This window comes from Leucoraja erinacea, chromosome 4, assembly GCF_028641065.1.
Source record: "Leucoraja erinacea ecotype New England chromosome 4, Leri_hhj_1, whole genome shotgun sequence".
Classification (NCBI taxonomy): domain Eukaryota; kingdom Metazoa; phylum Chordata; class Chondrichthyes; order Rajiformes; family Rajidae; genus Leucoraja; species Leucoraja erinaceus.
Genome location: NC_073380.1, coordinates 59543929 through 59571758, shown reverse-complemented (window position 1 = coordinate 59571758; position 27830 = coordinate 59543929). Strand labels below are relative to the sequence as shown.

General features: G+C 46.6%; 1 protein-coding gene across 2 annotated transcripts; it reads left to right on the top strand.

Moving 5' to 3' along the window:
• The first annotated feature begins 34 nt into the window (after nucleotides 1-34).
• On the top strand, nucleotides 35-27607 carry impa2 (inositol monophosphatase 2). Of its 2 annotated transcripts, XM_055634385.1 has the most exons (9): nucleotides 35-234; nucleotides 9426-9559; nucleotides 10537-10641; nucleotides 13751-13796; nucleotides 19520-19628; nucleotides 20241-20349; nucleotides 23172-23323; nucleotides 24405-24561; nucleotides 27425-27607. In XM_055634385.1, the coding sequence occupies exons 1-8, from the start codon at nucleotides 148-150 to the stop codon at nucleotides 24545-24547; spliced, it is 885 nt and encodes a 294-aa protein (XP_055490360.1). In that variant the 5' UTR covers nucleotides 35-147; the 3' UTR covers nucleotides 24548-24561; nucleotides 27425-27607. The 2 variants fall into 2 exon arrangements, with proteins under 2 accessions (XP_055490360.1, XP_055490359.1); XM_055634384.1 differs by lacking the exon at nucleotides 27425-27607 and having other exon boundaries at nucleotides 38-234; nucleotides 24405-24762.
• Nucleotides 27608-27830: the final 223 nt, after the last annotated feature.

Below are 27830 nucleotides of genomic sequence, written 5' to 3'. Positions count from 1 at the left end.
GCTGCTGTTGAGCGATGTTGCTGAACAGTGAAAGCACTAGGGAGCAGCAGAGAGTGGATTTGTGTCTCTGTGTGTTCCAGTATGTTTGGATGAGAGAGCCAGGCGACCGACCCATCAGTCAAGCCCAGTCGAGGAGCGGACCAGGGCATGGCAGGTTCGGGGGACAAGGGCAGCGAGCTGCCGCTGCAGGAGTACCTCCAAGCGGCCGTGCAAGTGGCGCTAGACGCCGGCCAGGTGAGTGTGCAGGTGCCCAGGCGCTGCTCAGGGAGGGTCGGCAGCTCAATGGGACAAGCTGCCCGCCTCTAATCCAACTCATGACATCTCTGGATTAGTTTGCATTCAGCAGCACACCCACTTTCTGCTAGTTTGCAGCAGAGAGGGAGCCTGTCTTTCTTGCATTTTGTAAACAGAAATACTGGGTTTAAATTGGCAATAATCCAAATGCTCTGGTCGGTTGCTTGCTTCGTAATAAAGAAAAAAAAACAAACAAAATTGATTATAATGCTAAAAGCTAGCTTTGCATTAACTGGTTACTAGGCCGGAAAAAGGGGGGGATGGGGAGTTTGCAAAAGCGACTGTTCCTACGTTACTGTGTCATATTAATATTTGCAATAAGCCTTGTTGTTCCTTGTAAGACCTTTCCCTCCAAACCTACACCGTGCATATACAGGAAATGATGGCAGGAAGTAGTGTGAGCTGCCTGCCTTTAAACGCTGGTTCCTCGTATAGTCAGGGCGATTGCTTTCTGAATGTCATCAGGACCTTGAGACCACATACTGCAATGTGGGACGCGCAGTAGAGTCTACGCCTCGACAGAAATTAAATCACACCGGTGGTAGTTTAATCGTACTGTTAGTCAGCGTCCCAGGGTCATACAGCGTGGAAACGGGCCCTTCGGCCCAACTTGCCCGTGCCCACCAAGATGTTCCATCTACACCAGTCTGCGTTTGGCCCTTATCCCTCTAAACCTTTCCCATCCTAGCAAGAAAACAGCAGGAGTTGTAGAACATAGAACAACACAGTGTGTAAGAAGGAACTGCAGATGCTGCTTTACACCAAAGATAGATACAAAATGCTGGAATAATGCAGCGGGTCAGGCAGCATCTCTAGAGAAAAGCAATAGGTGATGTTTCGGGTCGAGACCCTTCTGAAGATTTTCTGAATGTCACCCATTCCTTTTCTCCAGGAATGTTGCCTGACCCGCTGAGTTACTCCAGCATTTTGTCTCTATAGGGTGATTTCACGAAAGGTCATCAAAACGTAAGGTGCAGGACATTATTGACTTTTTTGGGAAAACACGCTTTTTTGATGAAATGTGCAGCGAGCACAGCTACCTAAATTTACAGTCCAAAAAAAAGATAGAAACTAAGGTAAATTCAAGAGGGAGCTAAAGGTGCAAATCCAGCGGAAATGCTTATCGGACATTTGCCGTGGAGATTTCAAGATCCAAAATATCGGGAATTATCGCGTATGCTCGCTGCTTTTTATTAAAAGTAATGGAGTATTTACTTTTTTATCTTTATTGATGAAATGCAGCGAGCAAACACGATAATTCCCGATATTTTGGACCTTTAAATCTCCACGGCAAATGTCCGCTGTTCACTTCCGCTGGATTGGCACCTTCAGCTCCCTCTTTAATTTACCTTAGTTTCTATCTTTTTTTTGGACTGAAAATCTAGGTCGCTGTGCCTCACGGTCACCCCGACTGGCACAGTAAATTGCAGCTCAAAAACTGTCCGTTTTCGATGTTTTTAACGGGTGGGAAAGTGCGTGTTTTCCCATTCACTAACATGTACCGGATGTATAGCATGTCCTCCACTTGAGATTTTCGGTCACGTGGGTGCGGATCTACGCTCCAGTGACCTTTCGTGAAATCACCCTATAGGGGCTGGGGTGTAGAGGTTTTAAGATTTTACAGAGAAGATGTACATGCTTTCATGTTGAGGTAGTCAAAAATTACCAGTAAAATACAGTGAATAATGCAGGAGTAAGCCTGCACTCTACGTGATTTGAATGTGAGACTGCATGTCCCACAGAGCAGTTGAGAACTAATACATGCCTATTGAAGGAGAGTCCAGATGCCTTACGAAAGGCATGTTAAAGACTGGAGGGCATAATCTTAAGGCGCAAAGGGCAAAGTTTAAAGGCGATGTGCAGGGTATTTTTTATTTTGCAGAGGGTGGTGGGAGTGTGGAGCGTGCTGCGTAGCGGGGTGGTAGTGGGGGCAGATACCATAGTGGCGTTTGGATAAGGGCATGGATGTGCAGGGAATGGAGGGATATTGAATACGTGCAGGTAGATGGAATTAGTTTATCTTGTCATAATGTTCAACATGGAAATTGTCGGCCAAAGGGCCCATTCCTGTGCTGTACTTCTATGCCCTATGTTAATTGTATGGTATGATTGCCAGTTGGATAAATGGATGCAGGGTACAAAATGTTTAACAACATTTTTTTTGTCTGTTCTTACCATGCGGAAGTATAGAAACATAGAAAATAGGTGGTGCAGGTGTAGGCCATTCCGCCCTTCGAGCCAGCACTGCCATTCAATATGATCATGGCTGATCATCCAAAATCAGTGCCCCATTCCTGCTTTTTACCCAATATCATAGAAACAGAAACATAGAAAGTAGGTGCAGGAGGAGGCCATTTGGCCCTTCAAGCCAACATTGCCATTCATTGCAATCAAGGCTGATCGTCCCTAATCAATAACCCGTGCCTCTTCTCCCCATATCCCTTGAATCCACTAACCCCTAGAGCTCTATCTAACTCTCTTAAATCCAGTGATTTGGCCTCCACTGCCCTCTGTGTCAGGGAATTCCACAAATTCACAACTCTCTGGGTGAAAAAGTTTTTTCTCACCTCAATCTTAAATGGCCTCCCCTTTATTCTAAGACTGTGGCCCCTGGTTTTGGACTCGCCCAACATTCCCTTGATTCCATTAGCCCTAGGAGCTAAATCTAACTATCTCTTGGAAACATCCAGTGAATTGGCATCCACTGCCTTCTGTGACAGAGAATTCCACAGATTCACAATTCTGGGTGAAAATGTTTTTCCTCATCTCAGTCTCAAATGGCCTACCCCATATTCTTAAACTGTGTCCACTGGTTTTGGACTCCCCCAACATGGGGAACAATTTCCCTGCATCTTCTGGGTGTGCATATCTCTGAAGATCATCCTGGGTCCAGCACATCGCCCGTCTCCTTACTTAGCAGATTTGGAATATTGCTGAATACTCTACCCGACATCTACAGGTGGACAGGGAACATAATGACTGCTTACATCATGGTCTGGTTCAGTAATTCCAACGCCCAGAAATGGAGAAGACTGGAGAACGTGGTAGATATTGCTTGGTCCGTCGTGGGTCATGACCTCCCCACCATCGAAGGAATAGGAGGCATTGCCTCAAAAAGGCAGCCAATATAATCAAAGACCCACGTTACCATGGCCACACTCATATCTCGTTACTACTTGATGTTGAAGGCTAAGCTATAATCAATGAATAGCTTTCTAACATAGGTTCTTATTGTCAAAGTGACCCAGGATGAATGTAGCGCCAGAGAGATGGCGTCCTCCATTGACCTATAGGGTGGCGTGGCGGTGGAGTTGCTGTCTTACAGTGCCAGAGACTCAGGTTTGATCCTAACCAAGGGTGCTGCCTGTACATAGTTCTTCCCGTGACTGCATGGGTTTTCCACGGGTGCTCCGGTTTCCTCCCACACTCCAAAGATGTACAGGTTTGTAGGTTAATTTAGCTGCAGTTAAAAAAATTGTAAATTGTCACGAGTGTTTAGGATAGTGCAGTGTATGGGGATCGCTGGTCAGCACGGACTCAGTAGGCCAAAGGGCCTGTTTCCATTCTGTGTCTGCAAACTAAACAAAACTTATCTTTCCTGTAGGCAGGAGATTTGGATAATCCAAATGGCTGGGAAAAATGTGGGTCATTACCAACATTTGTAAGCATTTTCTGTGGTTGATGTTAGAGTTACTAGGTGGCAGTCATTGAGAAACAATCTCTTTATTTCTCTTGGAGACTGGACCGATGGAGATTTCCTTGAAGCTGATGGTGACGGTAGAGTATGGAAGTGAGAGGTTTAGTGATTCAGCACGGAAACAGGCCATTCGGCCCACTGAGTCCACGCCGAACAGCGATCCCCATATACTACACTATTCTAAACACTCGTGACAATTTACAATTATTTTACTGAAGACAAATTAACCTACAACCCTGTGTACATCTTTGGAGTATGGGAGGAAACCGGACCACCCTGAGAAAACCCACGTGGTCACAGGGAGAACGTACAAACTCCGTACAGACAGCGCCCGTAGTCAGGATCGAACCTGGCGCTGTAAGGCAGCAACTCTACTGCTGTGCCACCATGCCTCCCTAAATGTCGGTGAAGACTGTGGCTGGTTTGTTGACGCACAATTTCAGAACCGGTCCAGGGACTCCATCCATCCAGGCCTGTCACCTGACTTCCGCTATCAAGATGCATGGACCAAATGGGGGGGGTTGGGGGTGGGGGGAGGTGGAACTTGCCCAGGGGGGATTTTATTTGCCTCTTTGCAGAACGGAAGTAAAAGGCACTGACATGCATCATTGTCAGAGATCGCCCCTGACTTCAGGATTTAGCCTGGCTTTCAGGTGATGGTATTAAGGCCCTGCCACAGCTGCCTGACATCCACTTGATTAAATTGAATCTCCAGTTTGTTTTGACATCATCTCTTGGCATCCCTGATGGCCTTGTTGATATGGTGGTGCGGGGGTAAAGTCGCTGCCTTACACTGCCAGAGCCCCGGGTTTGATCCTCACTCTGGGTGCTGTCAAGACTGAATTGCCCCCAAGTGTGTAGGATGCAAAAATTGGATCACATAACACTAGCATATGGGTGATCAGCATGGACTCGCTGGGCCGAAGGGCCTGTTTCCACGCTACATCTCTAGAAATTAAAAATGTTTTAAACTTATTTGTGGAAATCATAACTGACCACCTTGTACAGTGCAAAATCGCCCTACTTGAGCAAACTCATATGTGGACTTTAACGGAGATTGAATCACCCTGTTTATCCAAGGTTTCTGGTCAGGATAGATCAAAATTGTCTTGAAGGGATGCAAAGTGCTGGAGTAACTCAGTGGGTTAGGCAACATCTCTGGAGAACATGGATAGGAACATTTACAGAGCTATGGGAGAGTGTGATAAGCTGCAGCGCTCTAGCAAAGAGCCAGGGCGGGCTTGATGAGTTTGCAGGCTCCAATTTACTCTTCCTTCTCAGCCCTTGCACTGTTTATTTCCTGAGCAGAGCATAAAGTACTGGAGGAAAGTGAACTGAGGTCTTAACTTAAGCTCCCTCAAGGTCGGCTGCGGGAGGTGCCCTTGGGGCGCAAAGGTGGCCGGGCGTGAAGAGAGACGTCAGTTTGCTGAACGATCCAGATGGAGGTGATGGCTGGAGGCCCAGCAGCAGCCTGGGGCTCGCCTGGGTTGGGTGCTGCTCCATAAGACCGAGCGAGCGGACCAGACTTTGGAACTTTAGAAATGGCGCCAAATCTGATAACTCGAGAATCTCTTTTTTTCTTTTTTTAAATTTCACTGCGTTTTGCACATGATACAATAAAGCACCATTGAAATCATCATGTTAGGCAACAGCACTTGTGTTTTGTTCCAAAGGTTCCAGCATCAGCAATTCCTTGTGTCTCCACTGTTTATTTCATGACCTTTTTCGAAGGAGCTGTGAGGATGTTAGTTCCTTGCATTGTGAAGTTATCAGTTGGTGAAGTTAATAGTTCAGCAGTTTTAGTTGTCAGACTATTTATACAAAGCAAGCAGGACCAAACAATCCCAGGCACCCCCATGTTCACCCCTGCAGTGTTATGGTGAAGGATAACAGGAATTACTTTGATTAATTTTCATTAAGTACATTTTTCTTTGCTGGGTAAAATATAGAACAGTACAGTACAAGATCAGGCCCTTCAGCCCACAAAATTTGTGCTGAATATGATGCCAACCCTTATCTGCCTGCACATAATCTGCTACACAGAGGTGCCTTACAGCACCATAGACCCGGATTTGATCCTGACAATGGGTGCTGTCTGTATGGAGTTTGTACTTTCTCCCTGGGACCATGTGAGTTTTCTCTGGGTGCTCCGGTTTCCTCACACATTCTAAATACAAACAGGTTTGTAGGTTAATTGGCTTTGGTAAAATTGTAAATTATCCCTAGTGTGTGGGATAGTGTTAGTATGCAGGTTGATCATTGGTCAGCCTGGAGTTAGTAGGCCAAAGGGCCTGTTTCCATGCTGTATCTCTAAAGCCTGATATCATCCAGTCTATGCCAGCACCTGTGACTGGGTGCGTTTTCACCGGGTTCTCCAGTTTCCTCCTCCTCTCCAAAGGCGAGCAAGTTTGTAGGTTAATTGGCTTCTGAAAATTGTCGCTAGTGTATAGGATAGTGCTAAAGATAGAACTAGTGTACGAGTGATTGCTGATGCGAACTTGGTGGGCCGAAGGGCCTGTTTCCACGCTGTATCTCTAAAACTAAAACTATAACGAGCAAATGCTAAGATCCAGATTTGTCCAGTATTCAACAACATATGTTTTTGGGTAAACTTGCGTTTTGAAATTTTTTGATTAAGTATATTTTTTGTTGTTGGGCAAAAATTGAGAATCGGAGCTAGTAACTTTATAGTGTTAGTTTTTGCAAGTCTAATTAACCATAGAACAGTACAGCACAAGAAAAGCCCCCTCAGCCCACAATGTCTGTGCCAAACATGATGCCAAGATCATCTGTTATCTGCCTGCTCATAATCCATATCCCTCCACCTCCTGCATACGCATATCCAAAAGTCTCATTGCAATGTTTGTGAAGGATCAATTGAAGATTAGACTCGGAAAGAGCAGGGACATGTGAAGGGATTACTACAACAGGGGCACATACATGCTCCAACCCTGATCATCGTTACTCAAATTACAAATGTGCAGCTCTAGTTTATTCATTGAGGGAATATGGGCTTCGTAGGCTGAGCCAGCACTTACCTGTCCATGAGGAGGCGGTGGTGAGCTACTTTGTTGAACAGCAGCAGACATTGAGGTATGGATATATCCACCATGCTGCGAGGTAGAGGGTCCAGGATTTTGAACCAGCGATGATGAAAGTACAGTCAAGAGGATTTGTGGCTTGGAGGGGGGCAGCTTCTAGCTGATGGTTTTCCCATATTTTTGCTGCCCTTGGCCTTCCACACGATGCAACACAGTGGCATGGACGAGTTGGATCGAAGGGTCTGTTTCTGTACTCCATGGCTCTCTGACTGTGGAGTAATGTCATTCATTGGGATGGCACAGTGGTACAGTTACTGCCTCATAGTGCCAGGGAACCGGATTCGATCCTGACTGCGGGTGCTGTCTGTACGAAGTTAGTACGTTCTTCCCGTGACCTGCATGGATTTTCTCTGGGGCCTTCGGTTTCCTCCCACAATCCAAAGACATACAGGTTTGTAGGATAATTGACTTGGTATAATTGTAAATTGACCCTAGTGTGTAGGATAGTGCTAATGTACGGGGATCACTGGCCGGCGAGGACACAATGGGCGGAAGGGCCTGTTCCCGCACTTTGTCTCCTCTAGACTAGACTAAACTATTGTGGTGGAGGTTGTGGGTTTAGAAGGGTTTTTGTCAAAACAGTGTATCGTACAGACTATACAAACTACAACTGCTCTGTATCGGTGGTGGTGAATGAATGGCTGAGAATCATAAGACATAGGTACACGTGACAATAAACTGAACAAAATAATGAGCAGCATAAGATTTGCTGCTATTTTGGCATTAGATTATGCCCTGTCAACTTTGTCAGCCCTTTCAGATAATATGCATTTCACATTTGTTTCATTATTCTTTGTAGTTTGGGCTTAAAATAATTGGCATGTTTCCAATCAGAAACTATTCCTTTTTTACTTAAATGTCAGGCTTTGAAGCCAATGAAGAATTGTCTTCTTCTTGGAAGAACCCTCTCTTGTAACATTTTAGTACCTGTGTGGATCGCTCCTTATTGCTGTCCCATCTCCATTTGTCCAACCTGCCTGCATTTGGAACTTATCCCTCTAAACCATTGGGGCAGCACAGTGGCGCAGTGGTAGAGTTGTTGCCTTACAACGCCAGAGACCAGGGTTCGATCCTGACTGCAGGTGCTGTCTATACGGAATTTGTACGTTGGTTTTCTCCGGGTGCTCTGGTTTCCTTCCACACTCCAAAGATGGACAGGTTTGTAGGTTAATTGGCTTCGGTAAAATTGTACCTATTGTTGCGGAGAGTGTTAGTGTACAGGGTGATCACTGGCCGGCGCGGACCTGGTGGGCCGAAGGAACTATTTTCTGTGCGGTATCTCTAAAGTAAAATCTTTCCTATCCATGTACCTGTCCGATTGTAACTTACAAAAGGAATTTTTTAATAATTATTATTTGAAGCTAAAAAGCGGGGAAATGGGATTAACTAGAATGTTCTACAAAGATCGGGCACAACAACAAAGGCTATATGACCTCTTTACTACACAGTCGATCGTCCATTTTGTGTAGCAAATGGTAGAATGTGCTGTGCATAAAATGGGACAAGTGTAAAATGGATGCTTGATGGTCAACAAGGACTCAATGGGCCAAAGGGCCTGTGTCCATGATGTAGGACTCTACCATGCTATGAAATGCGAGTAAAGTGAATGACAATTTTCCTGGCAAGTAGCGTTACTGGTAGATAGAGTGGTCAAAAAGGTTTTTGTCACAATGGCCTTCATCATTCAGAATATTGAGTAAAGAAGTTGGGAGGTGTTGTTACATTTATATAGGATGTTGGTGAGGCCACGTTTAGAGTATTGTGTTCAGTTTTGGGCACCATGTTATAGGAAAGATGTTGTCAAGCTGGAAAGGGCGCAGAGAAGATTTACAAGGATGTTGCCAGGACTTGGAGGCCTGAGTTATAGGGAGAGGTTGAGCAGGCTGTGACGTTATTTCTTGGCATGCAGGAGGATAGGGGGCGATCTTATAGAGGTGTACAAATTCGTGAGATTAGTAGAACGTGTAAACGCACAGTCTCTTGCCCAGAGTAGGGGGGTCGAGAAACAGAGGATATAGGTTTAAGGGGAAAGATTTAATACAAATCTGAGGGGTAACTTCTTTATACAAAGGGTGGTGGGTGTATGGAACGAGTTGCCGGAGGAGGCTGTTGAGGCAGGAACTATCGCAACATTTAAGAAACATTTAGACGGGTATATGGCTAGGACAGGTTTAGAGGGATATGGGCTGGTGATAGAAGCACGGGTAGGTGGGACTGGTGTAGACAGGACATGTTGGGCAAGTTGGGCCGATGGGCCTGTTTCCACACTGTACGATTCTGCAGTTGTAGCAGAGTGAAGGGCCGACGAGACACTCATCTATCTTTGTTCTAAGATAATCAGAGAAGCATTAAGGATTGAAAAACGAGTGCAAACAAAGTCCTCGGCGGCAGACCTTGTCACAGAAACAGATCAACTGGTGGAAAAGCTCATCATCTCTACTCTACACACAAAGTTTCCTTCACACAGGTGAGTGATTGTTGAATTGGATTTATACGCTCAACATATCTTTTTATTTTCTACCATTTCCCACTTGACGTGAATGTTATCAGTGAAGAATGATTCGGCAGGAAGTGCTGGAGTAACTCAGCGATTCAGACAGCATCTCTGTAGAACAGGGTTTGGTGACGTGTTTGGTCGGGACCAGAGTGTGAAGAACATCACTTAACCATGTTCTCCAGAGATGTCGCCTGACCCTCTGAGTTATTCCAGCACTTTGTGTCTTTCTTTCTAAACCAGCAACCAGTTCCGTTTCTCTACAAGAATGATCGGACATGGATCAATAAGGACCACAATTGGTTACACTATGGCCGTACAATGGTTATGGTGAGCCCTGGCTGAGTCCACAGCCTGATTCCACGCTGTATCTTTAATGGCAGCACAGCAGTAGAGTTGCTGCCCTACAGCACCAGAGACACGAGTTTGATGCTAACTATGGGTGCTACGGTATGGAGTTCGTACGTTCTCCCCGTGACCTCGTGGGTTTTCTCCGGGTGCACCGGGTTCTTCCCACATCCCAAAAACGGGCAAATTTGCAGGTTAATTGGCCTCTGTAAATTGTCACTAGTGTGTAGGATAGAACTAGTGTACAGGTTTTGCTGGTCGGCGTGGACTCAGTGGGCCGAGGAGACAGTTTAGAGATACAGCATGGAAACAAAAACTGCTGAGGTAACTGGACTTTATTCATCACCAGCAAATATGCAAATGGACCAAGTGGAAGAATCTCCTTGAAAATTAAATAAGCTGAGGTTTTAAAACTTCTTAGGTTAAAATACAATGACAGCTGACCAAATACAATTTCATTGGTGACAATGGGTTTCTTTGGCTCAATATTTGGGGTGGGAATTAGCACATTTATAATGAGTGCATGGGGCAGCACAGCTGGTGGAGCTGCTGCCACACAGTGTCAAAGACTGACTTTAATTGCACATTGCTCCTTGTTGCAGGTTCATTGCAGAAGAATCGGTGGCAGCTGGTGACAAATGCATTCTGACTGACGATCCCACCTGGATAATAGACCCCATCGACGGAACGTGCAACTTTGTACATGGGTAAAAGTCATGCCTCCAGTAGTTTCATTTCAATCTGTTCTCCTCTTAGAAACAATGGTGCAGCTGGTGGAGCTGCTGCCTCACAGCGCCAGAGACCCGGGTGCGATCCTGACTTTGGGTGCGATCCTGACCACGGGTGCTGCCCACGTGGAGTTTGCACGTTCTCTCTGCAGCCACCTGGGTTTCCTCCGGGTGCTCCAGTATCCTCCCACATCCCAAAGACACGCGGGTTTATAGATTACTGGGCCTCTGTAAATTATCGCAAGTGTGTAGGGAGTGAATGAGAAAGTGAGGTAACGTAGAACTAGTGTGAACTGTGCTGCCTCAATACTAACAGTGACATTGCCAGAGATGGGAGCAGTGTTGTCATGGGGAAAGAATGACTAGCTGGGGTTTTAGTTTAGTTCGGAGATACAGCGTGGAAACGGGCCCTTCGGCCCACAGATTCCACACTGACCAGCGATCACCCCATACACTAGGTCTATCCTAAGCACTAGGGACAATTTATAATTTACCGAAGCCTGTACATCTTTGGAGTGTGGGAGGAAACTGGAGCACCCGGTGAAAACCCATGTGGCCACAGAGGGAACGTACAAACTCCACACAGACAGCACCCGTGGTCAGGATCAAACATGCGTCTCTCGTGCTGTATGGCAGCAACTCTACCACTGTGCTGCCCGTGCTTTAATTGGCACAGATATTGTGGGCCAAAGGGCCTGTTCCTGTTGCTGCACTGTTCTCTATTGTCTCCTGCTAGCTCCAAGACCATGGTGTTTTGTGGTTTGGAAACAATGTGCACTGACACAGATGGGACCTCAGCCACATATTAGGGAATTCTGGTGAAGTTTGGCCTGAACTGTTTCTTTTAATGAGGGAGTGGCAGATTTCATCATTGATGTTGGTATTACTCAAGCACGCACAGGTCAGAAGCAAGCTTGTTGTGCAAACTGCCAGGCAACGAGTTTTACGCCCAAATGTCACAGTTGCTCTCTGATTCTCTCTCACTGAGGGTGTCAGTTGCTTGTTTGAATCCTGGCAACACAGTCTGTGGGGAGAAATCCCTCTAGTTTAGTTTAGTTTATTGCCATATGTACTGAGGTACATGAAAAGCTTTTTTGTTGAGCGCTATCCAGTCAGCAAAAAGACTATAATGATCTCAATCAAGCCGTCCACAGTGTACTGATGCAGGATAAAGGGAATAACGTTTAGTGCAAGATAGTCTGAGGGTTCTTTATGAAGTAGATAGGTGCTCAGGACCACTCTCTAGTTGTTGGAAGGATGGTTCAGTTGCCTGATGAGAGCTGGGAAGAAACTGTCCCTGAATCTGGAGGTGTGCGTTTTCACGCTTCTGTACCTCTTGCCTGATGGAAGAAGGGAGAATATTGGCTAGAAGTTACCTAAAATTAGAGAATTCAATGTTCACACCACTGGGTTGTAAGCTGCCCAAGCGAAATATGAGGTGCTGTTCCTCCAATTTGCGTGTGGCCTCACTCTGGCAATGGAGGAGGCCCAGGGCAGAAAGGTCAGAGTGGGAATGGGAGAGGCAGTGGTGAGCAACCGGGAGATCCAGTACTTTGGGAAATCTTTGTTTACCTTCTTGTAACTCTGCACATCTCATTTTATTGTTTTCTTTGACTTCTTTCCACCCACACCTTTACTCTCTTTATTTTCCCCAGCTCCCACAATATTGACCAGCCCTACCCATGCACAAATAGAAATTGATCAGTGCTCAGTTTGTGGGTTTTGAGCACCACATACAACATTCTTAAAGAACTGGGGGTGGAATGAGAATTTTAGGATTTAAAGAAATCAGGAGATAGGGGATTAGTGCAGAAAAGTGAGGTATGAGATCAGCCATGATCTCATTGAATGGGACAGCAGGCTGAAGTGGGCCAAATAGACACATCTTTCTTCCATTTCTTATGTTCAAGTGTACATTCTACAAGGCTATCAATTATTGACACCTATGAGAATCTGAACTGAGAATTTCACTTTGTAAATTCTGAGGTGGGAAAATGAACCTATTTCTAGTCAGCCTTGGAAACTGAAACATTCAAAACCAAAGTTCACAAGTTCTAGCAGCAGAATTTGGCCATTCGGCCCATCAAGTCTATTCCACTATTCAATCAGGGCTGATCTATCTTTCGCTATCAACCCCATTCTCCTGCCTTCTCCCCATAAACCCTGACACCCTTAAGGGCCTGTCCCACTTTCACGACCTAATTCACGCCCTTTTTTACTCTTGGACATTTTTCATCATGCTAGAAAAATGCCCCGACCTACTTGATGCCACGAGTACCTAGGACTAGCATCACAGCCTGCTACGACCTACCTACGACCTCCTATGACCGTGTGATGACCATGCTGCGAGTATGAGTCAAAGGCAAACTCGGCAGAGGTTGTGAAAGTGGGACAGGCCCTTTACTGATCAAGAATCTGTCAATATCCGCCTTAAAAATATCCATCGACTTGGCCTCCACAGCCGTCTGTGGCAATGAATTCCACAGATTCACCACCTTCTGACTAAAGAAATTCCCCCTCATCTCTTTTCTAAAGGTACATCATTTTATTCTGAGGTTATGGCCTCTGGTCCTAGACTCTCCCACAAGTGGAAACATCCTCTCCACCACCACTCTATTCAGGCCTTTCACTTTTTGGTAAATTTCAAAGAGGTCCCCCCTCAAAGTCTGAAGTAATTTGGGGAAATGTTCGAGGAGATTGGAAGAAAAAGACATCTTGACCCAGAGAGTAGTGGGTGGCTGGAACCTACTGTCTGAAAGTTTAGTTTAGGGGGTACAGCATGGAAATAGGCCCTTCGGCCCACCCAGTCCAAGTTGACCAACGATCACCCCATACACACTAGCACCATCCTACACATTAGGGACAATTTACAATTTTACCCAAGCCAATTCACCTACAAAGCTATACGTCCTTTGGAGTGTGGGAAGAAACCAGAGCACCCGGAGAAAACTCATGCGGTCCAGAGATGCTAAGTTAATCCAGCACTTTTGTGTCTTTTGTTTTGTAAGCTAGCACATGCAGTTCCTTGTGGCCTAACTGCACTGTAAGTCGAAGAATGGAATGTTTGACACTTGTCTCTCTCTTTCAGAAACCCAGTGGTGGCAGTCTCGATTGGACTGGCTGTCAACAAAGAGGTAACGAATACCACCTTGATCTCTAAAACTCACAATTTTACCAAACCAATTAGCCTACAAACCTGTATGTCTTTGTAGTGTGTGAGGAACCTGGAGCTCCCGGAGATAACCCATGCAGGTCGAGGGGCGAATGTACAAACTCCGTGCTGATAGCACCCGTGGTCAGGATTGAACCAGGGTCTCTGGCGCTGTAAGGCAGCAACGCTACCACCCTGCCACCCCTGTCCTGAAGAGTTAACTGTTTCCTGGGTCCCAGTGCCCTTGTCTAGATTTCTCTTGTTCCGGTCCACGTAATTAACCTTGCCTGTCCTAACTTGGTGAGGTTGGGGAGTGGTCAAGGAATCATTGGTTGGTCCTGCAAGCTATTAATTGCCACTTTTCCACCTTACCCAAGATCAGCTAATGAACAGTTTTGAGTTAACTTTATTGTCACGTGTACCTGGGTACAGTGAAAAGCTCTGAACACTCTTGCCCCTTGAGCTGGGGAGTTGTGTCAGAGTGGAGATAGAACCCGTGACCTTGGAGCTGTGAGGCAGCTCCTCGCACCACTGGGCAATGGGACTGCACACACTGAGACTTCAGGAATTGGTGTTGGTGCGAAATTTTACTAGTTTTTTTTTTCAAGGCTGTTGTATAGTTGGAGCTTTCAGACCTTTATGGATCAGAGGGTGGTGAATGTATGGAATGTGCTGCTGGAGGAGATAGTTGAGGCAAGCACCATAATAGCATTTAAAAGACCCTAATGCCCCTGTCCCACTTAGGAAACCTCTGTAGACTTTGCGCCCCACCCAAGGTTTCCGTGCGGTTTCCAGAGGTTGCAGGTGGTTGTCGGAGGTTGCAGGTAGTGGAAGCAGGCAGGGAGACTGGCAAAAACCTCCGGGAACCGCACGGAAACCTTGGGTGGGGCGCAAAGTCTCTTGAGGTTTCCGTTCAGGTTTCCTAAGTGGGACAGGGGCATTAGACGAGTACTAAAATAGGAAAGGTTTAGAGGGATTTGAGCCAAACTGCCGACAAATGGGACTAGCTTAGATGGGGCATCTTGGTCGGCATGGACGCGTTGGGCCGAAAGGCCTGTTTCCATCCTACACGTCTCTAGTGACTAGTGGGGTACCGCAAGGCTCAGTGCTGGGACCCCAGCTATTTACAATATATATTAATGATTTGAACGAGGGAATTGAATGCAACATCTCCAAGTTTGCAGATGAAACGAAGCTGGGGAGCTGTGTTAGCTGTGAGGAGGATGCTCGGAGGCTGCAAGGTGACTTGGATAGGCTGGGTGAGTGGGCAAATGCATGGCAAATGCAGTATAATGTGGATAAAGGTGAGGTTATCCACTTTGGTGGCAAAAACAGGAAAGTAGACTTATATCTGAATGGTGGCCGATTAGGAAAAGGGGAGATGCAACGAGACCTGGGAGTCATGATACACCAGTCATTAAAAGTAGGCATGCAGGTGCAGCAGGCAGTGAAGAAGGCGAATGGTATGTTAGCATTCATAGCAAAAGGATTTGAGTATAGGAGCAGGGAGGTTCTACTGCAGTTGTACAGGGTCTTGGTGAGACCACATCTGGAGTATTGCGTACAGTTTTGGTCTCCTACTCTGAGGAAAGACATTCTTGCCATATAGGGAGTACAGAGAAGGTTCACCAGACTGATTCCTGGGATGTCAGGACTCTCATATGAAGAAAGACTGGATAGACTTGGTTTGTACTCGCTAGAATTTAGAAGATTGAGGGGGGATCTTATAGAAACTTACAAAATTCTTAAAGGGTTGGACAGGCTAGATGCAGGAAGATTGTTTCCGATGTTGGGGAAGTCCAGAACAAGGGGTCACAGTTTAAGGATAAAGGAAGATGAGAAAAGCATTTTTCACACAGAGAGTGGTGAATTCTGTGGAACTCTCTGCCACAGAGGGTAGTTGAGGCCACACAGTTCATTGGCTATATTTAATAGGGAGTTAGATGTGGCCCTTGTGGCTAAAGGGTTCAGGGGGTATGGAGAGAAGGCAGGTACGGGATACTGAGTTGGATGATCAGCCATGATCATATTGAATGGCAGTGCAGGCTCGAAGGGCCAAATGGCCTACTCCTGCACATATTTTCTATGTTTCTCTATGTTTCTACAGCTGAGAAAATGGCCAACAAAAAATCCCTGGTGCAACAGCGAAAGCTCCAGTTTCTTTGCTGCACGTATGAATTGTGAGCATTATTGTGACAGTGTCTACCACGTGGCGAAAGTGGGCCACTTCTGTGTGTGAGACACAGCTTCAGTCCACCTAGTCCGTGCCGACCAGCGACCCCTGTTATACTAGCACGCATTACAATGGACAGACATACGATTAGTTCTATACTGAGAACTATATTCTTCCCTTTATCTCTAACTATTGTAGGACTTTGATGGTTGTATTTATGTATTTTAGTTTAGTTCAGAGATACAATGCAGAAACAGGCCTTGAGGCCCACCGAGTCCACGATGACCAGCTTTCACCCTGTGCAATAGCACGATCCTACACACTAGGGGCAATTTACAATTTTCACTGAAGCCAATTAACCTACAAACCTGTACGCTTTTCTAATGTGGGAGGAAACCGGAACACCCAGGGAAAACCCATGTACTCACAGGGAGAATGTACGAACTCGGTCCAGCCAGCACTCGTAGTCAGGATCGAACCTGGTTCTCTGGCGCTGCAAGGCAGCAACTCTACTGCTGCGCCACCATGCCGAGATCGTGCCATAACGTGTTCAGGATCGAGTCTCGTTGCTTAACCAGTTGAGCCCCTTGAACCGCCTGGCCCGAGGAACACGTGACCCACCATTGCCCCTCCTGAATTTGTGGTCATCGCGACCGAGGGCAAGAGTGCAGCAAAGAATAAGACCTAGGTGGCAGCTCCTAGAGCAATTCAGAAGAGTAGACAAGGATGGACCTGCCGGAGATGGTAACCATGAGCAGGCCACCGACACTAGATTTACCCAAGGAGAACGGGGGATAGCTAAGGTGGAAGGTGAGACTGCAGTTGCACAGGCCCTCGTGGTTAAGGTGGTTGATAGAACTTTTGGTGGCATGAACTGGGCACCTGACAGCTCAAAGATTCGATGATGCAACTATGCTTTATTGTCACATGTACCTCAATACAGTGGAATGCTTTTTTTGGCAGGGCGATCCCTTTTTACACAGGGATATAATGCTGAGGCTTTATAAGGCACTGGTCAGACCATATTTGGAGTGTTGTGAGCAGTTTTGGGCCGCCATATCTGAGGAAGGATGTGCTGGTGTTGGAGAGGGGCCAGAGGAGATTTACGAGAACGATCCCCGGAATGATTGGGTTAACATATAATTAGCGTTTGAGTGCGCTGGGCCTGTACTCACTGGAGTTTAGAAGGTTGAGGGGGGCCTTATTGAAATTTACTGAATAGTGAAAGGCCTGGATAGAGTGGATGTGGAGAAGATGTTTCCACTAATGGGAGAGTCTAGGACCAGAGGCCACAGCCTCAGAATAAAAGAACGTACCTTTAGAAAGGAAATGAGGAGGAATTTCTTTAGTCAGAGGGTTGCAAATCTGTGGAATTCATTGCCACAGACGGCTGTGGAGAATGTTAATGGATATTTTTAAGAGGGAGATTACCAGAGTGTCAGGGCTTGTGGGGAGAAGGCAGGAGAATAGGGTTAAGAAGATGGATCAGGCATGATTGAATGGCAGAGTAGACTTGAAGGGCCGAATGGCCTAATTCTGTTCCTATAACTTATGAACAACCTGGTGAAATCATACAGCAGACTTCACCAAGGCAGTACACAAGAGTTGCCGTGTTTTCTGGTGCAGACAAAGTTACAAACAGTTAATCGAACAGTTTTATCTTCTGCTCGCAGTGTTGAACCAGGTCTGCCACCACACATAGCTGCAGGTGATCCCCCATGCCCCCCCTCCCCCGCTGGGTCCCCCCCTTTGTTCTCAGTGGCCCAGGTGATGTGGTTCTGGGCACACCCACATTTCCACTTAACCATCTATTCACCAGATGGAGTGCCGACACCTGTAGCCCTCTTCGGTTGAGTTCAGAGTTTTGTATGGATGAAATCTCTACAGGTAGCAGAGAAAGGGCTGAACTGGTCACGGTGGATTATGATCGCAGTGACCACTAAAGGAAGCTAATCCCATGTTAGGACGACCACACTTTGGAATAGATATAGATTTGGAAACACCAAGTCATATTATTTTTCACTCCCAACTATCAAATGCAAATCAATGTTTCAAGAATTCACACTCGCTTCTCATAGAAGGCTGAAGGCCGGGGCAGGAGAGAATGATATGGATTGAGGGGACAGCTGCAACAGGCCTTTATGGGGTAAAACCAATGAGATCTTGCATGTGAAGATAGCCACAAAAAGCTGAGGTGCAGTTGGAGTCGATGGAAGGAAGGCAGACACAAAAGGCTGGAGTAACTCAGCGGGTCAGGCAGCAACTCTGGAGAAAAGGAATAGGTGATGTTTCGGTTCGAGACCCTTCTTCAGACTTGCATGGGGACTATTTGCTGTGACTTGTGAGGTGCCGCAAGGCTCGGTGCTGGGACCTCAGTTATTTACAATATATATTAACGAATTAGACGAGGGAATTAAAGGTAACGTCTCCACGTTTGCGGATGACACAAAGCTGATGGCAGTATGAGCTGTGAGGAGGATGCTATGAGGCTGCAGGGTGACTTGGATAGGTTGAGTGAGTTGGCAGATGCATGGCAGATGCAGTACAATGTGGATAAATGTGAGGTTATTCATTTTGGTGGCAAGAACAGGTAGGCAGGTTATTATCTGAATGGTGTCAGATTATGAAAAGGGAAGGTGCAACGAGACCTGGGTGTCCTTGTACATCAGTTACTGAAAGTAAGCATGCGAGAGGATTTGAGTTCAGGAGCAAGGAGGTCCTACTACAGTTGTCCAGGGCCCTGGTGAGACCGCACTTGGAGTATTGTGTGCAATTTTGGTCACCTAATTATTGCTATTGAGGGAGTGCAGTGTAGGTTCACCAGGTTAATTCCTGGGATGACGGGACTGACATATGATGAAAGAATGGGTCGACTGGGCTTGTATTCACTGGAATTTAGAAGGATGCGAGGATATCTTATAGAATCATATAAAATTCTTAAAGCATTGGACAGGCTAGATGCAGGAAAAATTTTCCCGATGTTGGGGGAGTCCAGAACCAGGGATCACAGTTTAAGAATAAGGGGTCGGCCATTTAGGACTGAAAAGGAAAAATGTTTTCACCCAGAGAGTTATGAATCTGTGGAATTCTCTGCCACAGAAGGCAGTGGAGGCCAATTCACTGGATGTTTACAAGAGCGAGTTTGATTTAGCTCGGGGCTAAAGGAATCGAGGGATATGGGGAAAAAGCAGGAACGGGGTACTGATATAAGAAGATCAGCCATGATCATATTTGATGGCGGTGCTAGCTCGAAGGGCTGACTGGCATGCTCCTGCATCTATTTTTCTATGTTTCTATATTCCATGCAATCACTTTTCAAAGGAATTGGTTTACAGTGCTCTGCAAAATAGGGAAAAAGCAAATGAGGAGGCCAATTTATTTGTCAATGAAACCAAAGTAAAATAAATTTCAGATTAGGACGCAATACTGTTGGTCCAGTTTCTCTCCCATCTTATCTGGGCTTTAGATGTATTCTGTATTTTGTTCACCTTGTATCTGTTCTTTGTTCATTTTCCTTTGCTGTGCATGGACAGCTTGAGCTGGGCATCATCTATAACTGCGTCAAGGAGAAGATGTACACGGGCAGAAGAGGTCACGGAGCGTTCTGTAATGGAGAGAAACTTCAAGCATCCAAACAACAAGGTCCGTTAACTTTCAAAGTCGCCTAAACACCGCTATCGTATCTGCCTCCCTCACCACCCCCTGGCAATGCGTTCCAGGCTCTCATCACCTTCTGTGTTGAAACAAATCCCGTTACATTAGTAATGTGTTTAAGAAGGAACTGCAGATGCTGGAAAATCGAAGGTAGACAAAAATGCTGGAGAAACTCAGCGGGTGAGACAGCATCTATGGAGCGAAGGAAATGGGCAATATTTCGGGCCGAAGCCCTTCTTCTTTAGACTGATGTAATGTGACTGATTTCCTTTTCCCCCTCCCCCCCGGGAATTGGTCTTAACATGGTGCTCCGGTTTCCTCCCACATCCCAAAGAATAGCGGGTTTGTACGTTAATTGGCCCTCTGTAAATTGCCCCTCGTGTGCAGGATGGTAAAGTGGGATAGAACTAGTGCACGGGGTGATCACTGGTCGGTGAGGACTCGGTGGGCCAAAGGGCCTCTTTGCACGCTATATCTCTAAAACTAATGGCAATTGTACGATTCCATGACTGGTGTGGGGAAACCTTGGGGCACATTGCAGCCAATTCTGCTGATGATTGGGGTTGGTGTTGATGCACTGAATGTTGTTTTATGTTCCAGACATATCGAAAGCTCTGATTTTAACTGAACTTGGGTCAATTCGAGAACCAACGGCAGTAAGGATGCTGTTCAACAATATGGAGAAGCTGATCTCAGTACAGGCGCATGGGTAAGGAGGATTAAACTCTGCTAATCATAATAATTATACTTTATTAGCCAAGTATTTGCTATATACGAGGAATTTGATTTGCCACACGGTCATACCAATAAAAAACAACAAGACGCACAAAATACATTTTAACATGAATATCCATCACCGTGATGGAATGCGGAAAAAAGTTCAAACTCCTCCCGTGGTTGGGAGCCTTGAGCCTTCCGTTGACGGGATGATCTTGGCTCCCATAGCCGACGGCGGGCCCTCCGTGTCGAGGCAATCAAGCTCCTGCATCGGGCGGGGGATCTCAGCTCTCCAGCGCCGGGCAATCGGACCCCAGGTCGGGACAGGTCGAAACCTTCTGCGACTGAAGCTTCCCGACTTCAATACCATTATTAAAGTATCAAAGACTGAATATTTGTGTTGACTAAATATACAGTTATTTACGGATGATGCTGACATTAATTTTTAATGAGCACAGACCATCACGCAAACCAACCTTCCCTCTGTCTGAAGATAGGTCTCGACCCAAAATATCACCTATTCCTTCTCTCCAGAGATGTTGCCGGTCCCGCTGGGTTACTCCAGACTTTTGTGTCTGCCTTCCTTCCATTGACTCCAACTACATCTCGCGCTGCCTCGGCAAGGCCACCAGCATAATCAAGGACCAGTCTCACCCCAGTCACTCCCTCTTCTCCCCTCTCCCATCAGGCAAGAGGTACAGGAGTGTGAAAACACACACCTCCAGATTCAGGGACAGTTTCTTCCCAGCTGTTATCAGGCAACTGAACCATCCTCTCAACAACTGGGAAGCAGTCCTGATCTCCCATCTACATCATTGGAGACCCTTGTGTTATCTTTAATCTGCCTTTATTGAACTTTATCTTACACAAAATGTTATTCTCTTTATCCTGCAACTGTGGACAGCTTGATTGTAATCACATATAGTCTTTTCACTGACTGGATAGCGCACAACAAAAAGCTTTTCTCCGTACCTCGACACACGTGACAATAATAAACTAAGCTAAACTAAACTAATTTCCTGTCCTCAATCACTCCTTGAGGAAGTGGTGATGGCTTCTGCCTTGAATCACGATGCTGGTGGGTTGGGAGTTCCAGGGACTTGAATTCTATAAGTTTAAGTAATCCGCCTACTGCCCAGTGCCTGCGCTCTCTTTCCTTTGCACCCCACCCCCTCCCTGGTGTGCACCATTTCTGCCCCCACCCCACCCCTTTTTCCTCCCCTGTCCCTCTGGTTTTACATTTCATTGCTCTCGTTATCTGACTCCCTTTTGCCTCCTTTTCATCTTGAGCCTTCGTCCACCCATCTGCCGAGCAAATCCTCCCCTCATCTGTATCCACCTAGCTGGTTTAAAAAAGGGTCTCAACCTGAAAGATCACATATTCATGTTCCATCAGAGAAGCTACCTGACCACTGAGTTAATCCATGTTATAGGAGCAGAAGTACATCAACCCATCAAGTCTACCAGCCATTCATTCATGACTGATCTGTCTTTCCCTCTCAATTCCATTCTCCTGCCTTCTTCCCATAAACCTTAACACCCGTACTAATCAAGAATCTATCAATCTCCACCTTAAAAATACCCATTGATTTGGCCACCACAGCCGTCTGGGACAATGAATTCCACAGATTCACCACCCTCTGCCTAAAGAAATTCCTCCTCATCTCCTTTCTAAAGGTGCATCCTTTTATTCTGAGCCTCTGATCCTAGACTCTCGCACTAGTGGAAACATCCTCTCCACATCCACTCTGTCCAGGACTTTCACTATTTGGTAAGTTTTGATGCGGTCCCTGCTCGTGCTTCTAAACTCCAGCGAGTGGAGGCCCAGGGCCGTCAAACGCTCATCGTATGTCACTCCAGCACTTTGTGTTTTTTTGTGTATTAACCAGCATCTGCAGTGCTTTCTGTCTCCACTTATCACTTGCCTAGCTTTGTTCTGCCTCCACCTCTTCCAGCTTTCTTCCCCCCCCCCCCCCCCCCCCCCCCCAGCTGCAATCATTCTGTAGGATCCCAATCCGTAACATGGCCTGTACATTCCCTCATTCCCTCACCAGCTGCTGCCTAACCCGCTGAGTTACTCTAGCACTTTGTGTTATGCTTTAGAATGGCATGACCTTTGAAAGTGGCAATGCTTGCATATACCCAAGAGCTTGTTCTTGGCAATAGAGACTGTGGGTTTGGGAGCTGCCATTGCAATAGCTGAGGTGACTAACGATAGTGGCGCAGTGGTAGAGTTGCTGCCTTACGGCATCAGAGACCCGGGATGATCCTGACTATGGGTGCTGTCTGAACAGTTTGTACATTCTCCCTGTGACTGCATGGGTTTTCCTTGGGTGCTCCGGGTTCATAAGTTTATGTTCATAGGTGCTAGGAGTAGAATAAGGCCATTCGGCCCATCAAGTGTACTCTGCCATTCAATCATGGCTGATCTATCTTTCCCTCTCAACACCCATTCCCCTGCCTTCTCCCCATAACCCCTGACACCCTTACACTAATCAACCCCACATTCCAAAGATGTCCAAGTTTTGTAGGTTAATTGTCTTTGGTAAAAATTGTAAATTGTCCCTCGTGTGTTGGGTAGTGCTAGCTAACAGGGTGATCGCTGGTTGGCGCGGACTCAGCGAGCTGAAGGGTCTGTTTCTGTGCTTTATCTCTAAACTAAACTAAGTGCACCGTGTATATGCCATATGATGCACCGTGCAAGGATTGAGATGTTGGGATGGTGGATGAGATGTCGTTGAGATGGTCGTCTCTATCCCGGACGGCACCAGGACCCCTGGACCTTGAGTGATTTTACTCCGTTGCTTCCTCCAGGATCAGGATCATAGGAAGTGCTGCTCTCGACCTGTGCCACGTTGCCACGGGAGATGTGGAGGCCTTCTACCAGTTTGGCCTACACTGCTGGGATATGGCAGCTGCTGCAGTGATAGTCAGGGAGGCTGGCGGCATCCTGATTGACACAGCAGGTAGGAATTGTTGGCAACTAAATACTCCTATTTTAATGAACATCCCCCCCTCCTCCCCCTCTCGCTTTCCTATACCACCTCCCAGTTCGTAAGTTCTAAGAATAGAATTAGACCATTCGAACCATCAAGTCTAGTTCACCATTCAATCATGGCTGATCTATCTTTCCTTCTCAACCCCATTCTCCTCCCCAAAACCCCTGACACCTGTACTAATCAAGAATCCGTCAATCTCCGCCTTAAACATATCCATTGACTTGGCCTCCACTGCCGACTGTGGCAATTAATTCCACAGATTCACCAGCCTCCAACTAAAGAAAATCCTCCTCATCTTCTTTCTAAAGGTACACACTTTGATTCTGAGGCTATGGCCTCAGGTCTTAGATCCTCCCACTAGTGGAAACATCTCCTCCACATCTACTCTATCCAGGCTTTCCCACCCATCCTTCCCCCAATCCCCTCCCCACACCTCTCTCCTTCCACCTGTATCACTCAGCTGGCTTTATAATACATTCCTCTTCTCTCCTTACCTGACACCCTTTTATCTTCTATTTATCTCTGGCCCTTGTACACCCATCTGCCAAAATAGGTGCAGGAGTAGGCCATTCGGCCCTTCGAAGGAACTGCAGATGCTGGTTTACACTGAAGTTAGACACAAAATACTGGAATAACCCAGAGGGTCAGGCAGCATCTTTGGAGAAAAGGCACGGGTGACGTTTCGGGTTGGAACGCAAGGAAGGGTTCTGACCCGAAATGCCACTTGTGTTCCTCCAGAGGTGCTCCCTGACCCGCTGAGTTACCCCAGTATTTTATGTCCATCTTCTAGATTTTGTCACCCTCTTTTTCTGCTTTTCGACCCCTTTTATGATCTCTTGGGTCCCGACCCGAAACGTTTCCTATTCATGTTCCCCAGAGATGCTGCCTGACCCGCTGAGTTACTCCAGCATTGTGTGACTATCTTTGGTGTAAACCAGCATGTGTAGTTTGTTTTTATTACACAAAGACCTGCCGGTGTTGGGTGTAGGCCGCTGAGAGATTGAGCTTCCCTCAGCTGTCTGTCTCTCTCTCTCTCTCCTGTTTCCAGGTGGACCTCTGGACCTCATGTCCCGTCGGGTGGTTGCGGCCGGCACTTCCCAGTTGGCACAACGGATTGCCCGGGAACTGGAGCCGGTGGCTTACGAGCGGGATGACAGCACGGAAGAAGCGATCGACTCCCAGTCCAAATAAAGACGATGGCATCGGTAGTGAAACCACCGTCCGACTAACACACTGGTGACGGGCAGCTGCCGAGTGCCATCTATGGACCAGTTAATGGGTCGGCCGCTGTCAATGAAGCCTGCGGACTCCGGCGACTTCTGTAATAAGGGTTGTACTAGTTTATCACATGGGGAAGAGGTTCATCCTTGCTTGGTGGCACGAGTCGGCTGGAAGCCCCACACTCCTACATATTTAGCTCCGTCTAACTTCAACCAAAATATCTTGCACGTGGGGGGTAGGAAGCGGGGAGGACGAGAGACCAGTGGGTTGGTCAGTTGGTTGGTGAACATAAAATTGAACAGGGAGTAAAATTAGAGATTTGCCCGGCTTGCCGAGTTCCAGCCAACAGCAGGACATTTATGCTAAAGATATCCTTGATGGGGACAGTCAGAGAGAGGGAAAACTTACAGGTGGTGCTGCAATAACCTAGAAATCTGAAGACTCTTTAAATATTCAATATCTTTTCATATTTTTTTACAACCTGGGCAACCACTTGACACATCAGGTCTATGCTGCTTCCCATCAGACGTATATCCCCCCCCACTATGGACAATAGAGTTACAGCACGTAAACAGGCCCCTCGGCCCCCCCCCCCCCCCCCCCCCCCCCCGAGTCCACACCGAACGCCGATCACCCCGTACGCTAGCGCTATCCTGCACACTAGCAACAATTTACAGAAGCCAATTAACCTACAAACCTGCACGTTTTTGGAGTGTGGGAGGAAACCGGAGCACCCAGAGAAAACCCACGTAGGTCACAGGGAGAACGTACAAATGCCATATAGACAGCACCTGTAGTCAGGATCGAACCTGGGTCTCTGGGGCTGTAAGGCGGCGACTTTACTGCTGCGCCACTTTGCTGCCCCTCATGTCCCTGCTATATGCCACGTTTGTCCTTGCTACCTAGTTCCTCACATCCCCCTGAATCTCCGACCAGCCATTGGCATCAAGAGCAATTTACACTAGCCACAACCCAATGGACTGCATGTGGGAGGAAGCCGGAGCACCCGAGGAATCAGTGTACAAACTCCACCTGGGCAGTAGGATCAAGCTGGAATCACTGGGGCTGCATCTCCAATTGCGGACCAGACCAGATCACATTTCAGGCAGAAACAGAATTAACATTTCAGGTCTAAAGTTCTTCATAGAAATCTGCTCTCTGTAGATGTGGCCTGACTTACTCACGTCTCCCACCCCTTTTCTGTGTAGAAACAAGGAACTGCAGGTGCTGGTTTACACAAAAGGACACAAAGTGCTGGAGTAACTCGGCGGGTTGAACAACATCTCTGGAGAATGTGGACAGGTGGCATTTCGAGTCGGGACCCTTCTTCTGACTGATTGTAGTTAGGGGTGGGGTGTGAAAGCAGGAAGAGAAGTGGGGGCGGGACAAAGTTTGATAAGTGATAGGTGGATACAGCTGGAGGAGCGGGGAGAAAGTGGAGAATATGTGGCCGCCTGAAGAATGGTCTCAACCCACTTTGTCACCTATCCATGTTGAGTCTGAAGAAGGGTTCTGAGCTGAAACGTCCTCTATCCACGTTTTCCAAAGATGTTGCCTGTTCACTGAGTTACTCCCAGCACTTTTTGTCCTTTCCACCTATTTCTGTTTTGGATTTCCAGGATCTTTGCTCATCACTTTAGATGTCCATTTTTCAGATTCGCATTGCAACTTTAAACCATTTGCCAATGGTGGGTTGCACCCTGTTGCTTACTTTCACTGGCACTGCTTGCTGTTAGCCATCCCTTTGCTCGTGAAGACCGGTCACATCACCCTCAAATGACAGCAGAGGTAGTGTAAAACCACCATTGCCCAACCCATGGGTGTATTTTTATCCTGTGTCTTCGGATTGGGAAAATCTCTTGTGTGGTCGTTTTGGGGGCTCACATTGCTAAAGCACACTGACAAAGGAGTTAAAAGAGGCCGGCACAGTGGAGCAGGGTTAGAGTTGCTGCCTCAGAACACCAGAGACCCAGGTTCGATCCTGACCTTGGGTGTCAGTGCGGAGTTTGCATGTTCTCCTTGTGACCACGTGAGTTTCATCTGGGTGCTCCTGTTTCCTCCCACACTCCAAAGAAACAGAAAATAGGTGCAGGAGTAGGGCATTCGGCCCTTCGAGCCAGCACGGCCATTCAATATGATCATGGCTGATCATCCGAAATCAGTACCCTCTTTCCTGCTTTCTCCCCTTATCCCTTGATTCCTTTAGCCCTAAGAGCTAAATCCAACTCTCTCTTGAAAAAATCCAGTGAATTGACCTCCACTACCTACTGTGGCAGAGAATTCCACAGATTCACAACTCTCTGCATGAAAAGGTTTTTCCTCATCTCAGTCCTAAATTGCCTACCCCTTATTCTTAAACTGTGACCCTTGATTCTGGGCATGTGGATTTATAGGTTAATTGGCTTCTGTAAATTGCCCTCTAGTGTAGGGAGTGGATTGAGAGAGTGGGATAACACAGAGCTAGCGTGAATGGGTGAGCGATGGTCGGCGCTGGACCAAAGAGCCTGTTTGCATGCTGTATCACTAAACTAAAGAGAAGGAGTTTGCAAACCTGGGTATTCAACAAACTTGTTGCCAAGTCATTATATGTGTTAGTGCTGAAGAGGCCAAAAACTAAGGAAGACAGTGAAGAAAGAGATGAGAGGAAGTGGGTTTATTGCATGGTAATGAATATTGAGCTGGATCTGAACTAACCTCCTGATTTGTTATTGACTGTGATCGATTCCCACAAGTAGATAAATTCCAGCCTATTGCAAATTGCCACCGCCGCCCCCCCCTCCCCACCTTCACGAACATAGTTTGAAGCCAAACCATTTTTGCATCTGATTTTCATTCTGTTCACTGCAGGAGTTTTTTGCCGCAAGGTCAACCACGCAAACAAGGATTTCCAGACTACTTGAAAAATAAATCCTTGTTTTTAAAAGAATCATCTTGTGTTAGGGTTTTACCAGGTTTACTGAAAATGTGACAAACAATTGAAATAAAATCTAATTTGATTATTCATTAATAAACAGATTTATGTTGTTGTAGCAGTTCAAATCTCTCACTCTTTTGGACACCGTTCTTCTCAGTGGTACATTAAGATTCAAGATGGAAAAGAAAGAAGTTGAGAAGGTTAGAAAAGATCCCTATGTCCAAAATGTAATCCAGTTATAGAGTCACACAACGTGGAAACAGGCCCTTCAGCCCAACTTGCCCATGCTGACCAACATGTCCCATCTACACTAGTCCCACCTGATTGCGTTTGACCCCT